A 15,131-nucleotide genomic window follows, 5' to 3' on the forward strand; every position below is an offset into this window, starting at 1 on the left:
GAGACTTAAGTCTCTGTACTGCAAGTCTTTTATGGAGCTTTGCACGAGTCTCGGTGCCTTAATGGGCTTCTGACAACCACTGCTGTATATGCTGAAACTTCAAACCCCCAACTAACTACTTTTCTTAAACGCACAGTGAAACTCTGGGTTTTGATTTGACTTATTTCAAATTGGCTCAGGAGGGAGAAAAGAGGCAGCAGTCAAGAAGGCACTGTTTTTTTCTCTTCAGACATTGGTTATATTCAGATGTTCATCTTTGCTTCTTCTGATTTGGAAGTTTTCAAAGAGCTTCCCTCCCAAAACCTCAGGAGTAAAGGAGAATAATCATCTCTGCTTTACACAGTTTAAAGTTTAGTAAGTTCAACTTCTGTGTCTGTGCTCTGGAGCACAGCATAGAGCAGTAATGTCAGAAGGCAGCCTCTGAAAATAAAAAGGAATTAATAACAGATGAACAAACAGCTGCTTGCTCTATCTTTTCCTGATATTTTGCATGCCATTTAGCTTGTGATGAAAGCAGCAATAATTTGCATCTCTAGGTTTGCTTATTGCTTCCAAATAAGTAGCCTTTTATTTATTTCTTTGTTTATTTATTTATTATGTAGTGATGAAGCTTTTCATATGCTAAATAAAGCAACAGGGAACCTTAGACCCAAGGCATGTAAAGGTTTCCACAGATAGGACATTTGCCTTCAGAGTCAAATCCACTTTAAACTGTTGCTCAATATGGAATTATAAGAATAAATTTAACAAAGCAGCATGATGCTTTCATTTTTTTCCCCACAGTTTCTGGCCCTGAGAGACCAGTCTGTCCCTTTACTTGCTTCCATGCCCTATGACTTATCATAGAGCAAGGACAGCAGAGGTAATGTGGTTTCATGGTACTGGTATGGGGAAATCGCCACCTTAATCCCATACTGGATATAAGGAGTCTGATTTTTATCTCATGTTCTAGTGTAAATTGTGGTTAGTTTTGCTTGACCCAGCTGAACTGCTCTGCTCTGTACAACATAAATAGTCCCCCGGTTTGCTCTGAATTTCAATGCAGAAGGTACAACTTAGTGCTTCTGTGTCTCAACTGCCATATTTAGAAATCACCATTTCCTATCATGGCTGATGAGATTCTCAGGACCCCTATTATGGACTGCTGGCTTCACTGAGAATCAGTGGAAGTGAGCCAAGAGGCTCTAAAGCAAGCATTAAAGCATTATTGGAGTTGAATGATGCCAACAAATTCTATTCATACCCCTGAAAAAGGGCTAGATATGTCTTAACAAGGACCCAAGTTCCTTTTGTGGCTTCTGGCAGTTCAGCTTGTGAAACTATGGATGGATCTCTGGTAACTGAAAGGATAAAGCAAAAGCCATTTGCATATCCTCATTGAATAGAGAGACCAGCATTCATTTACAATACAAAGCAGTATAAACCTAGGTAATTAATGCAAATAAAAACTTAAAGAAGACAGAAGTAATTGGTAAATTTTAATTACAAAGTTGTATTATGAGACAGTAGCCAGCTGTGGGTCTCACTTGCTTTTCTGTATTGTATAGTATTGTCTTTCATCCACATGGGTAAAGAAAGCTGTTGGGGTCAATTTTTGTCAGACCTGCTATGTTCTCATGAAACTTGTGTGCTCAATCAGAAAAGCTTCTGCAGAGAGCAAATGGCAGGTCTGTATCTGCGGTGTGGGCTACAGGGTCTGTCCTATAGCATGATTGGATAAGTCTTCTCATTTATTTGTTATTCTGTTCCTGTTTTCTTGTTTACCTTCATTTCATTTTTGTTTTCAGTTGACATGTGGTCAGTAGGGTGCATCATGGGAGAAATGATTAAAGGTGCTGTGTTGTTTCCTGGCACTGATCGTATCCTTCCTAGCAGCCGTTTTGGCCTCAGTGGGTACTTCCAATCCTTTTGCCTCCAGCCCCTTCCTACTAGACTAGTGCTGACTTACATTTGTACCATACCTCAAGAGCTAGATTAAGTGCCGCTGCAAAATCCTTGTGAACCGAAGTGTCAATAAACCACTACTGCCTCTCAGTTAAAAGCCTTAGGTGGAAGCTGCAGCGGGTGTAGTGTAGGGAGATGGAAAATGACATCCTATGTGGTCCATCAGAACTGCTTTCTGCAGCCAGTGACTACTTGTTTTTAGTTTTGTTGTTGTAAATATCTGTATCAATTACGGGGTGGGGGGGGTAGGGGTGTGTGTTCATAAATGACAGGGTTTTTTACATTCTGGTTTTAACATGGTAGGCACCAAGTCATGGTTTACCTCAGGATGGTAAGAGGTTCTGCATTTTAGGAAGAAGGTATGATCAACTCAGACATGACTTTTAGAAATGTTTATTTCTTTCCTTGTTTGCTCTGCAAGTGGTATTGAAGTAGGAAAGTAAGAAATTACTTCAACTGGGGACAACTTCTTCCCGTGACTAAAATTATCACTTATCTTTGTAGCAACTTGATGACTCAAAAGGCTGGGAATTTCCTTGGAAACTTGTAGTTGACTTAAATTTGTCATCCTTTATTTAAGTACATGTAGCTATTATGTGAAAGCAGAATGTATTTTTGATATCAACCAGAAATTATTTATAAATAAATGCATTGAATCAGTGGAAAAGTGGTCCAAACAGTCTAGGTATATGTGTGTTTTCCTTAGAGACCATTCTGCATTCAGGTGTGAGGCAGCCATAATTCTTACTTTATTTGATGCTTTTTTAAAGCTTTGATATGTACACTGTTACTTACCAGATTGTGAAAGTGGTTTCTTCTTGTGCATAGCAGCAACCAAGCTCCATGCATGTTTGGTCTAATTCCAGTGTTTCATGGTCTACAGGATTACACAAACGAGAAATGGAGGTGACCTGTGTACAAGTTTTCCTTTGAATTTAAACTCTGTACTTAGATGACAGAGGATTTCACAGGCATTATTAATTTTTATGGAACTTTCTCTGAATGTGTGTGCATGTACACTAAGGTATAAGTGTGTGTGTATATGTACACATACTAATCCAGTTTAGCACTTTTGGCCTTATTCACACTTTAAAGGGTTCAATATTTTGATTAAAATTTGAAAACAAGTAGTATCTGAAGAGCATGAAAGAAATGAAAGTAGGCAATGATATCATTAATATTTTCACAGCCTCGTCTGCTAAGATTCTGATCTGTGTTTCGTCCAAAATGTTGGATGAGCATATGCATACTGAAATCAACACTAAAATTCCCATACATTTTCATATGATCTGGAACACATCTCATCTGCATATGTGCAAGTAAACTTTTCCCTTTTATTTGTTAAATTAAACCATTAGCACCTATTTGTGCTTAATGGAGATTTGACCCAGGCTGGCCTTGTGTATTCTGTGAACGTGGAGTGAGAAACTTAAGTGTGGGGGTTAGCATAGTTCTGTGTTCTAGCTGGAACTGTTTTTATGTTAATAGACTTAGGTTTTATAAGATATCATCTAAAGAAATCCCCAAGTAAGTACAAAAAGAATTGAATGTGTCTTATATGGCACTTCAAAAACTGGTTTCTTTGACACAGCTGCATACTTGTTAAAAAGAAATCACGCAAAGCCTCTATAATTAAACCATTATGTGCAATATTATTATTGCAATAACCTCACAGAAATTGGCTGTGATTTGTTTGGGATTATTCTGTAATCGAGCTCATGGTCTTTATTGTATTTATAATGCCTTGCTAAATTTGCACTGTTTTATGTACCATGCTGCTTTTCTTCTGCTGTTCCATGAGAGTCTATTCTGTGAACAGAGAACGATGCTGTCTCTTGCTTTCAGGCCACCGAGCAACCCTCCTCAAAGCCACTTTTTCTCCACATCCACCCCCCCTCGCCTCTCCCCCACCGCTGAGCAGCCACTGGCAGGGGTTCAGCACGTTTTGTTCCTGTGCCTGTCTGTGCAGCTGAAAACCAGCCAGAAAGTTGCAAGGGCAGACCCATCCTGCTGAGATGGATGACCTCGTGGCATCTTCTTCCTTAAATCTGCATAGAAAATGCTTAGCATTTCTGTAAAAGCAGTTATTTCTTCAGATGTGTCATGGAGTTGGGCAGCTTTATAATTCCATCAGCAGGGACTATGAGCCCTAAGAGCTTGAGGGCAGCATACTTAAGGTTGTATTAAAGTGTAGAAGGAGCAAGAGTAATTGGAAATCAGTTTGGTTTGGTTTGGTTTGGTTTTTTAAAAAAAAGCTGCTTTTTTCAACATAAAATGCATGTAGACTGGCAGAGTACCAGAATTTGTTATCAGCAAGTTTTTCTTCACAGGCAGTGCTTCATTTCACACCACCACTGTGGTTTGAAAAGTACTTAATACTAGTTTGTGACAATTTTTATGCATAAATAACTGTGAAAATCAGTTTTGAAACTGAAAGATTGAATATTCATGAGAAATGTACTGTTTGTTGTAAATTGACTACAAAATTTACTGTTTGGCGTTTTCCAGCAGTTCAGGAGTATAGGTCATTTGATATTGTTTCAGTTAGCTGAACGGGCCATTTAGTTCTGTAAACTGAAACAAGTTCTGTAGCAAAATAGAGCCATCTTACATGGTCGTCGAAAATTCACAAGCAGAAAAATAGAAAACACCTTTGAGTAAGTGCGGGGTGGAGTGGTTAGCTAGGCTGCGGTTCTGTTCCACTCTGGTATCCACTTGAATTCACTGAAATCACTTGAGTGGAGCTGAGAACAAAAGCCACCTCTATTCTTTTTTAAACTCCAATCGTGAGTGAATGCTTTGCAGTGTCCAAAATCCCCATGGTCTTTACTGATGCTTGAAATTTTTTGAGTATTCACGTGATGCAGTTCATTGTGAACTAAACCTTTTTCCTTTTTTTTTTAATGTTACATAAAACTTCTTTTCAAGGTTGACAGCAGTTCTGCTTACAGAGAAACTATTATCATGAAGATCCGATACAGTTGTGCCTCGAGCAAGGAGAAAATGGCAACATGGTTTGTCGTGTTGCCTCAGGAGCAGTTGTAAAGCTGACTCTACCTGTGAGTTGACATTTGCTCCATGTGTTCTTCTGAAAATTATATGAGGGGCACTGTTACTCTTTTCTCCCCACTGCTTAAATGATCTGAAGGAGGTAAGAAGGTGCCTTAGTCCTCTGGCAAGTTGTGAAAGTGGTAGTTTTACACAGATTTTTTTTGTTTTTAAACTGCTGAATGCACTTTGGGCAGACAAGGCAGAAAATGCCTTTAAACTCTGAATGCTTCGGGAGATAAGTATATATTCAATAGAGAGACGTAAGGTTAGCGTGATGTCAGCTTCTCTCAGTATAAATCACAGATGATCATACAAGCTATCGCTTACAGAGCCTTATTCTACAACTGCAATCACGTTACACATGTCACAGAGATTGGGGTACATGGTTTTTATGCAGTTTTACAGTTCATTTAGCAGGTACTTAATAATGCTAATGTTCATAGGCTGCCTCCTAGGCTAAGTACATGATCATCGTGCATCCGGCTGTACACGTTACAAAGACAGGAGTACTAAAACAAAAGGTTCTAGAAGGCTAGAAACAGTCTGAAGTACTACAAGTAGATACTGCAATGGTGAAGAGACATCCACAAGTGAAATGCTAATACTTACCCAAGGACAAGATTGCAGTCCTGTGCTGCAATATCGGGACTATCCACTAAGCATTGATTTGCTTGCTGCTGTGTAAGCAGAGATGCTCAGCAACTGAATGAAGTGCCAGCTGAAAACAATACCGGCTGAGAATTTTAGTGAAGGTGCCATTATAGATATGCATCTAAAGGGTTATTGACAGCTACACAACCAACATTGCTGTCTCTTAACTTCCAAATGATGAATGGTAATCTTCTGAAGTAATTTTCTTTATGTGCTACGTGTTATTTTTATCATCACCACGTCTTATTATAGCATATAAATAGCAACCACTATCCTTAACATTGCAAAATATTTTCTGTTACGGTCTAATTTTTACAAATGCCACATTCTTCTCAAAGCATTCACCTTGGCACAGAATATGCACTACACTTGCTGTCTTGTCAGATGCTAGCATTTTCAATTTCTTTGCTGTGTTTTTTGTAAACTGTGTTGACATCAGTATGTAAATTATGGGACTGTGGAAAAAATATTTATCTGACACTGATGTCTGCCACAGTGAAGCTGGTTAGTTTGGTTTTTATTAACAGATTTACTTTTAAAAAAGGTCCAATTTAAAATAATGAAAATGAGCTGCTCATAGTAATTATTCTAATTTTTACAAGTTAGGAGCATCAAGAATTTGTACCCAAAGCAATGCAGTTAGTTTTTATTGGTGGAACATGCACATTTAAGGAGAAAACTATCAGAAAGGTGGTTCCCTTCAGATTTTGAGATTGAGAAAAGGTTAACTTACCCTGTCTGTCTGTTATGAAGAGTTCCATGTCCAATTTGTTTTTGTTGTGCCTACCTTAACAAAAGCAGTATTTGACATGCCCTAGTCCTAACCATCTCCAGAAGCAGCATGTTTAGCCAGAAAGAGCAAATCCTGCTCCAGTGCAGTAAAGCTAGTGTAGATGTGCTGCTTAACAGGTGAAGGAAGTGGAGTCCAGTATGCTGGGCGGGGAAGCATAATTCCCCACCATCACCATCCAGCACAATTCCAAAAGCTCTGTTATAATTAGGCATTTTGGCAGAATTACTTGTTTTCCACATCGCAGTCCACAGAGACTGCTTTAAAAGGATTTTAGGAAGAGGCTTTTCTAGCACAGCCACGCTTCAGAGTAGTGTGGAAAAACAATGGTTGGTCTTTGGTGATCGGTTGGCTGTTAGATTTGCAACAGGAGACTTTTCCTCTCCTTTTTCAGGAAGAGAAACATGAATGATTACAGTAAGTTACTGCTAAAGGTTAAACAGCTGAGCACAGACAAGTTTTTGACTACCAGTGAAGAATGAACGGGCTTAACTATACACGCATCATAATATGTTTTTATTTGTATTGCAACTGCAAAACCTCACTGTTGAACACAAGAAAATATAATCATTGACTAAAAAAAAAGTATGATTTACACAGACATAACATGAGAAGGAAAAAGAAAAATTATTGCCATTTTGAGGCTAGCTAGCTTCAGTACAAAGAAGATAATTTGTTGTCTAAATTTCATATTTTAATCACAAGCTATTAATTTGTGGAACTGTAAAAATGCTTTTAATATTTTCTGATTGAGACAGATAAGTATTGTAAGTTTTCCCTTACAGGCAAGCTCCATTTCCTTAGTTGTTTGAGTATTTGCAGAAATGTAATTTAACTGAAGTCTGCAGGCCAACTGAAGGAACAAAACTGGTCCCTAATTCACACTTCTAAAATAGATTGCGTCAATGCACACATTGCATCAATGGGAACAGAAACAGAAGTTTCCTGAAAGTAAACTTTCACCCTATACCTCTAAACAGATTACTTCACTGTGAAATCTGATTTTTCTAATAGAAGTACCTTATTGTGTATTCAAAATATTATTTTCCCATTAGAAATGTTGTGCATTTGCTTTAGAAAAATACGTCTCTTCAGCTGCAGTTCAGATTCTGGTTATTTTCCAAGTAAATAACCAAGTATTTAGAAAGCAAAGGAGAATAATCCGTAAGACAGTATTAGAGTGCAAAGAGAAAAGGTGGCTGGGAAGCTTGAGGCCACCTGAGGCCTCACTCAATGGTAAACCTTCATTCAAAATATACCCATTTTAGGACTATTTTCTTAAATAAGTTTCTTTGCTGTAACTTAGTATGGCCATCTTAATGTTAGCAAAAACCTCACAGTGTTAGTGCCAGGGACAAACTAATAAATCCAAGTTAGATCCCTTCTTCTGTCTTAAGTCATACAGGTGCTATTGTGTATAGTTGACACATTTTCCTTGGTCTTGCTTGGGGCAAGGGACAGCTGAGGTGATTCAAATAGCTTTAAAGCAGGCATTTTGTCATCTTCCAGAGTTTTGGGCTGTAATTCTTTCCAACTTCCAGTCTGTCCAACATTTGCTTAATTTCAAGGGGAAAAACAGGGTCTTCTGTTAGCAGAAGTTTTTCTTCTTTAAGTTTTCTTCACTGAAATACAGGTTAATCTTTTTTGGCCTGGGAAATTTCTGTCAGAGCTACGTGGTGATTAATTCATAGTCCCATTTTTTCAGTTGGCGTGCAAATAACATCTATAGTCACCATCACTTATTGGTTAATGTAACCTACAGTAGGTTTTGATTCATATTAGAACTGTTCTATAGGAACAATTGTTTTCTGCAGAACTGCTGAAGTTAATGCTGACTGCCAGCTAGAGAAAGCTGCTTCTCTTTGCTTCAGTAGGTAGACCTCAGGTTTTTTTCAAAACTTTTTTTTTAATCGCATACCATGATGGGTACAACCTCTCATCGTCAGTTGTGCCACAGATGCATTACAACCAGTGATTGTATGAAACGTAACAACGAAATGGAGACGGACCAGTATTTAACAAGAATGTTACTTCATTCTTGCACGTTATCATGTATTGGAAACCTCAGAATATAATCCAGCGCTAGTTAGGCCTGGGTAAGTGGAGAAACAATACTAGAGAGAAAATACGTGTGTTCATCTGACTGAAAAATGGTCTATCTCCACCTGCTCTCGCTGGGCATGGTTTTGCTATTGCTATTATTTAGGACAAAAACAGGTCCTGAGTGCTCCATCATGTCGATTTGTGTGTGTGTGTGTGTGTGTGTGTGTGTGTGTGTGTGTGTAGATATATATAAAGTGCATATGAATACATTTTATTTAAGGGTTTTGGCAGTATTTGAGCAACAGTAAAGAAGCACGATTATCCATTCAGATCATTCAGTTACTCAAAACCAGTCCCTGAAGTTGCTGTAATGTAAAAACCGGCAGTTTTGGCCCTTGGTATAAGCCAGGGCTGCAAAAGCTCCAGTGTTGTCCTCCTGCAAATCAAGGCTACTCAAGGACTGGAACACAGCAGCTCTGCCAGCTCCCTTGGCTTTGGTTGTTGTCTTTGCACTGATGACTCATGAAGCTGCTTCCACCTCTTAAAATCTTCCAGTTGTGAGTGGTGGCCTGCTTGTCTGTTGTCCCTCAGTGAGAGCCTTTCCGTCAGCATAGAAGAAATGTGTGCAGTGGGCACTGGCCTGTTGTCTGAGGATTCTCCATCACCGGTGACACTGGTTCCCACCATGTAGGCCCTATTCTGGGATCTTTTTTTACCCTTTTTCCCTTATCACACACATCCAGAGCATCTTACTACATCTTCCCTCTCAACATGTCCAAATCCCACAAAATTCTGAGATCCCAAAGATCTCTGGTTTTGGCCTTCATTAGATGCCTGAGAGATGGTTAATCTGCTCCATACAAATGTAAGCTTCTGACGTCTGCTTTGAAGCAAGTCCTGATTTTGGCCCTCCCTGTTTTTATCAAATGGCCTTCACTCAATCTGCACTGGTAATGCTTCCAGTGGTACTTCCATAGCTTGGCTTTCTCACCCATTTAGCTTCTCCTGGCACAACTAACAGCACCTTCATTTCTGTATTCTCTGTTCTTCTCTGCAAAGCATTTACAGATTCTATATTTTTAAGTTCCTCAGAAAGACCTGCTTCTGAAATAGATCAGCCATCAAACAGTGAGGTGCGTTAACTCAGAATACAAGTTTTAGAATGTCAAAACACTTTATTTTCTAATGAAATGTTTAATGAAGTATTCGGGCTTGTCTTTGAGCAGCTATAGTCCTGAATAACTTCATTGTTGTTGCAATTCTTCAGTTTTCTTTTGAGAAAAGTATATTTTTCATGGACAACACAAGATACATAAAACCTATACAGTGTGGGGGGGGGAGGGGTTGTTCTACATACATCTTTCTTTTAGTTTAAAAATGAAAGTTATTCAGAGAAACCTTTACAGATCACTGCTATTTCTAGCAACCTTTTTCAGTTGAAACTAAAACCATTCAAAGCCCTGTTTCGGTATTCTTAAAGCATATGTTTAAATTGTTTTCATTCCTTTAAACACTGTTGATCAGTGAAGCTGCAATTTTTAAATTATTTGATTTTTTTTTGTTCAAATATGACCATTCAGGTGACCCAAATTAAGCCTGTCTTGAATTTTCAACGTATGTGAAAATACTAAGTTTCCATTTCCGTAAATAAAAACTTTTGAAAATCTGAAATTGCTGCTGCACCAAAGAGCTGGTTTTTGCCTGACTTTTTTTTTCCTTGTTGTCTTCATTCTGTTGACCTGATTTCTCTCCTAGATTGTGAGGAACTGTCTTTAGTATTTGGGAAACTTCCCAACACTTATGCTGCTCATGACAATAATAACCTAGAATAATAATTAAAAAAGAGAAATCTCTGTGCTGAAATGCTTTGTATGTTTGTCTTTTAAAAGATTTTTATTTCTAGTATGTTCTTAATGAAACTCCCTTCATCACATTTCTTAGCATCAATGTACCCATGGCTGTATGTACTCTTCCTTTGTCATCAGATTCTTAGCACTGTGAATTAGACAGTGTGATGTAGAGATGGTACTGATTTTATAGACATTTGCTTAGTATTTTTTTTGGCACAGTATGGCTTGTTCTGAACATGGCCGGAAGAGCTAGATAATGCCTATCTGATGCCTAATTGTTATCTCAAGAAGACTAAAATCAACAAAACAAAACAAAAAGCTCAGTACAAATTGCCTGTAATACAATTTCTTTTTAAGCATGAGAGCCTGTTTCTTATTAGTCAGTAACAGTTTAGCAATGTAACCATCACATTTGCAGTTAAAGAGAAACATCTGTCTATACCTGAGGCATCATTTGTCTATAGAAAATGAGTCCCAATGCATTCTTATAAAATCAAACAAATTTCTTTTGAGGGGTTGCTGGTTGGGTGATTTTAGCAAAATTAGCACCAATAAAGTTACTGGAGACAATAAACATACAAGCGTGCAGAAGATGAGTTGAAGGTTACTTCTGTTCTGTGCAGAACTCCTTTGAGCCAGCTGGGTCTCACTCTTCACAGGCTGAACAGAGGGCAGTGAACGTGTCATTCTGCTGCACCTGTGTAGCCAAGGTGACATAGAGGCAATTACCTGCATGTAAAAAAAGGGAGTGCAAGTCACTGGATTGCAAGTGAAAAATAAAAATGCTAACAAGTGTTGACTCAAGGAGAAGAAGCCGTGTATTCTCCCATGGTGGTGGTGGTTTTAGGATTGCACAATGCCTGCAAGTAAGTCTAGTTGTGAAAGAGAGTTTTGCCCTTTGCAGGCTGTAGAACCTGGAGGCATAATGCTGAAAAAAAGACAGTGACTGTAAAGATATTATGAAGGGAGTTAAACACCTCTGAGGATTCCCAGAGAACAGAAATGTCAGGAGACTACACGGGTTTGCATTTTGTTTTCCTTAACTACTGATGTTCAGATATTGATCAGTGGAATAAAGTTATTGAGCAGCTGGGAACACCCTGTCCAGAATTCATGAAGAAGCTGCAGCCAACGGTACGGAACTACGTTGAGAACAGACCCAAGTATGCTGGCCTCACTTTCCCCAAACTCTTTCCAGACTCTCTCTTCCCAGCTGACTCAGAACACAACAAACTCAAAGGTATGTCTGACAAAGGGACATGTTTCACATGTCAACAGCTACAATGCAATGAAGGTTTTTTTGAATTTTTCTTCCTCTCTAGTTGCACTTCCTTTTAATGCAGTTAGGTGCAGAGATGAATGACTGCATGGGTTTTGTTCAGCTGAGAGTGAGCTTTTGGAAACAATTTTTGGAGACCCTGGTGCTTGGGCAGCCAAGGGAACATATCACTGATGTGTTGACCGTATCCCCATGGTGTTCTGTGTGATGATTCTGTACCACAAGGAGCTGAGGCGTTCCTTTACTCTGATACTTAAACTTTTAACACAAAGGAAGAGTAGAGCTTCCACTGGAACATCTCAGCTATTTTGTTCTGGGTGAAAAATACCAATTCAGCCAGATGTCGGCCATAGCTCTACCTTTACTAGACAATAGATAGGTATTAACAGGTCAGCCAAAACGGTCTTGATGTACCTGCGGTTTAACACTTGCTATGGGTGGATTTCTTCTTTTGAAAAATGCTGTGGGTCGGTTTGGATATGTGAAGTAGATAGCTAACTTAATTACAGTGTGACTAGATATACCCCTGTAAAATATAAGTTGCGATGATTTTAATCACATATTGAAGTCTTGTTTTACTTGAACAGGGCATTCACCTTCAATTGGGAAGAGTGATTAATGTGTGTTTAGTATAGAAAGGATTTCTCATCACAGCTCTGGAACCCTTGCTCACCTATACTGTGTATCAGTTCTGCACAACTTGAGTACTTGGGGCCACTTACTACCATGGCATGTAATGGTTTTCAATTGCTTGCAATTTCCATGTTAGTACATTACCCAAAATACTCTTCCAGCTAACAGCTGTTTCATAGCAAGGCTGCTGTCTCAGCTCTGTGAGCAAAGTGAAAGGTCTGAGCAGATGCTTTTGGGTACACAGAATTTTATACTCCTAATACAATAAAACTGAATAATGGCATTTTCTTGGGCTTAGAGGTAATGAATAGAAATGACTGTCAAACAGCGCTGTTGTCTTTTGGATACGGGAAGCATGTGCGTTTGAGCATACTGAATGCCAGTTTTTCAGATACAGTCACAGAACAAGAAACAGTGTATTAAAAATATTCTGCTTGTGCAGCACTGTATCATCCCACACCCTGACTAAATACTTCACCATAATGTGATGTTAATGGTTTACTTAGATATTGCTTTTAGTTACCCATGTCTGATGAGATACCTAATAATATTTTTGCACTTACATCTCTTTACATTCTTCTTCATTTACACAGGACATGATTTTGAACATGGAAGCGCTTAGAACACTACATTGATACTAATACTAGAAATATATGTTGGTTGTTTGTTTTTTTTTCCCCAAGGGTTTAGATGGTGCTATATTTATTACAAACTCTAAACAGTAAAAACAATTTCAGTAATAGAAAGGTGAGTTTGTGGCCTGATAGGCACAATGGGCTATATTATCAGGTAAAATAAATCAATGTCGCAACATAAAACTCAATGCATGTATAAGGCTCTGCATTTTTGCAGTGGAGGGTATGTCCCACTGATTTAAGCTTTGTTATGTGGCACAAACAGGACTTAAGCAGTTAAGGCACTTGCATACCGTTACATGTTGATCCCAGGCTACAGATTTGACATTATTGCTTCTAATGAGATGCCCTAAGGTAAGCCTGGTACCTATGCCTCACTGAAATATTTAATGTCACCCAGCAGGCTAGGTGAAAAATTTTAAAATATACAGAAAAGTTTGGATGTTCTACTGAGCCATCATAAGAGTGCCTGTAAGTTTCAGGTTTTGATTTAGTAATTCCTTGATTTTAGACTTTATTAGGCAAGCTTTTAGTTTCTGATCTCGGCAATAAGACACATACCTCAAGCACGTTTTTCCTAGATAGATTATTCTCTACATGGAATCTGCATACAACACGTAAAATCTCATTGAAGCTTGTTAGGGGACTTATGGTATGCAGCCCTGATGTTGGCATCTTCCTGATGAATCTGACCTAAAATGATTACTGAAGAACTCTTGCTATAACAAGGCAAGGGGCAGAAATACATACAAACTCTAAAAGGGTTGTGACATTGTTGCTTTCCTAACCCAGTTAACCCTCATCTGGAGGTGGTGATTGTTTTGTATTAATACTCTTTATCTGATTTCATTGTTCTAGCCAGCCAAGCCAGGGACCTTCTATCAAAGATGCTAGTCATTGATCCGGCCAAGCGAATATCAGTAGATGAAGCCTTACAGCATCCATACATTAATGTCTGGTATGACCCAGCAGAAGTGGAGGCGGTAAGTAAGGCATGACTCCTTACTTCAGACTGCTAAACACAGATATGATTCATAGATTCCTAGTGCTTTACAGTAGCTTGATAACAAGCATGCTGTAAAGAAACAATGTTGTGACTGTGGTGGTCTTTGGATTTACCTGAAATGAGGCCTGTAGGGACAGGATATATCTCTTTGTTAGATTAAATGACAATAGGTGGGACAAACAAAAATACTTCAAGCATATGAACCCATTTTCTGCTTTCTTCTAGACAACATGAAGAAAGGATTTTGAACCGTGTCGCTCACCTGGTTTTTCTAGCTATATAAGTCAGTCTGGGAAAAGATACTCTTTCTTTTCTGTCTAAATCTTTCCTTGTGGAAAACAGCAAACATCACTTCCTATGTTCATGTTCAAGGATATATGTTGAGAGGAGGAGAGTTAATCAAAACAATACAAAATCCTGAAGTTGGGATTCAGAAAAATTTTAGCAGGACACAAATTGTTCCTTAAAATGAAGCAGGGGCTCGTGTGTTTTCCTGGGCCATGGTTCAATGTTCAGTATCGTGTGTGCAAACAGAAACGGAATTTTTCTTACAATCCTGTCATGTTGTAGACACATCTCTGTATGCCTAGGTGAGGCTGGTGTTAACAGGAATAAGTGCAATCTGTAGGCACTTCAGTGACAAGGTATAATAGATACAGGTATAACTCGGGGATGTTCTCTGTAATACTGTGTGTGAAATGTATGAGCTCAGTATTTCAACAGGTTTTAGAAATCTTACTTAACCACAAGACCCTGAACCTTGCAAAATGAAATCACTGCTGTTTAGTGATATGCTCCAACTCAGTGTGTGTTCTTGAAAGTGCAGTAAACTTCAGAAGTAAATGGAAGGCACAAAACCCCATCAGATTTCACACGCGCAGGATTTTTGCACAGTATGTTACTTAGGAGTGCTTTATATGGGATGGGTCTGCTATCTAAAGAGCCTTTAGTTTTTGTGTCCTGTTTAGTTTTCTTCAAGAAAAAAGTGTCAGTCTGAAGTTTTATACAGTTTGATACTCTGCAATATTTTACCCCCTGGCATGTACGTTTTAGTTTCACATCCCTCTTGAAGATCCCATTCCATTTTCAGGTACTTTTGTTTTATTTCCATGTGTTTCTTAACTCCATTTTACAGAACTACTCTGATGTCAGAACTTAGATTTGGGTCCCTCTTTAGGTGTGCTTTGCCTGTGAACTTATCTATTGAGAGCCACTTCTTATGCAAAACAGGACAGGAATTTGGTACATT

General features: G+C 38.6%; 1 protein-coding gene across 3 annotated transcripts in view; it reads left to right on the forward strand.

Moving 5' to 3' along the window:
- MAPK10 (mitogen-activated protein kinase 10) overlaps positions 1 to 15,131 on the forward strand; it is a 104,027-nt gene that overhangs the window by 57,417 nt on the left and 31,479 nt on the right. For all 3 annotated transcript variants that reach the window (XM_075090355.1, XM_075090353.1, XM_075090354.1), the window contains exons 8-9: positions 11,387 to 11,569; positions 13,735 to 13,859. In XM_075090355.1, coding sequence (XP_074946456.1) covers positions 11,387 to 11,569; positions 13,735 to 13,859 — 308 coding nt within the window. The remainder of the gene's footprint in view (positions 1 to 11,386; positions 11,570 to 13,734; positions 13,860 to 15,131) is intronic.

The sequence above is a fragment of the Phalacrocorax aristotelis genome, chromosome 4, assembly GCF_949628215.1.
Source record: "Phalacrocorax aristotelis chromosome 4, bGulAri2.1, whole genome shotgun sequence".
NCBI classification, from domain to species: Eukaryota; Metazoa; Chordata; class Aves; order Suliformes; family Phalacrocoracidae; genus Phalacrocorax; species Phalacrocorax aristotelis.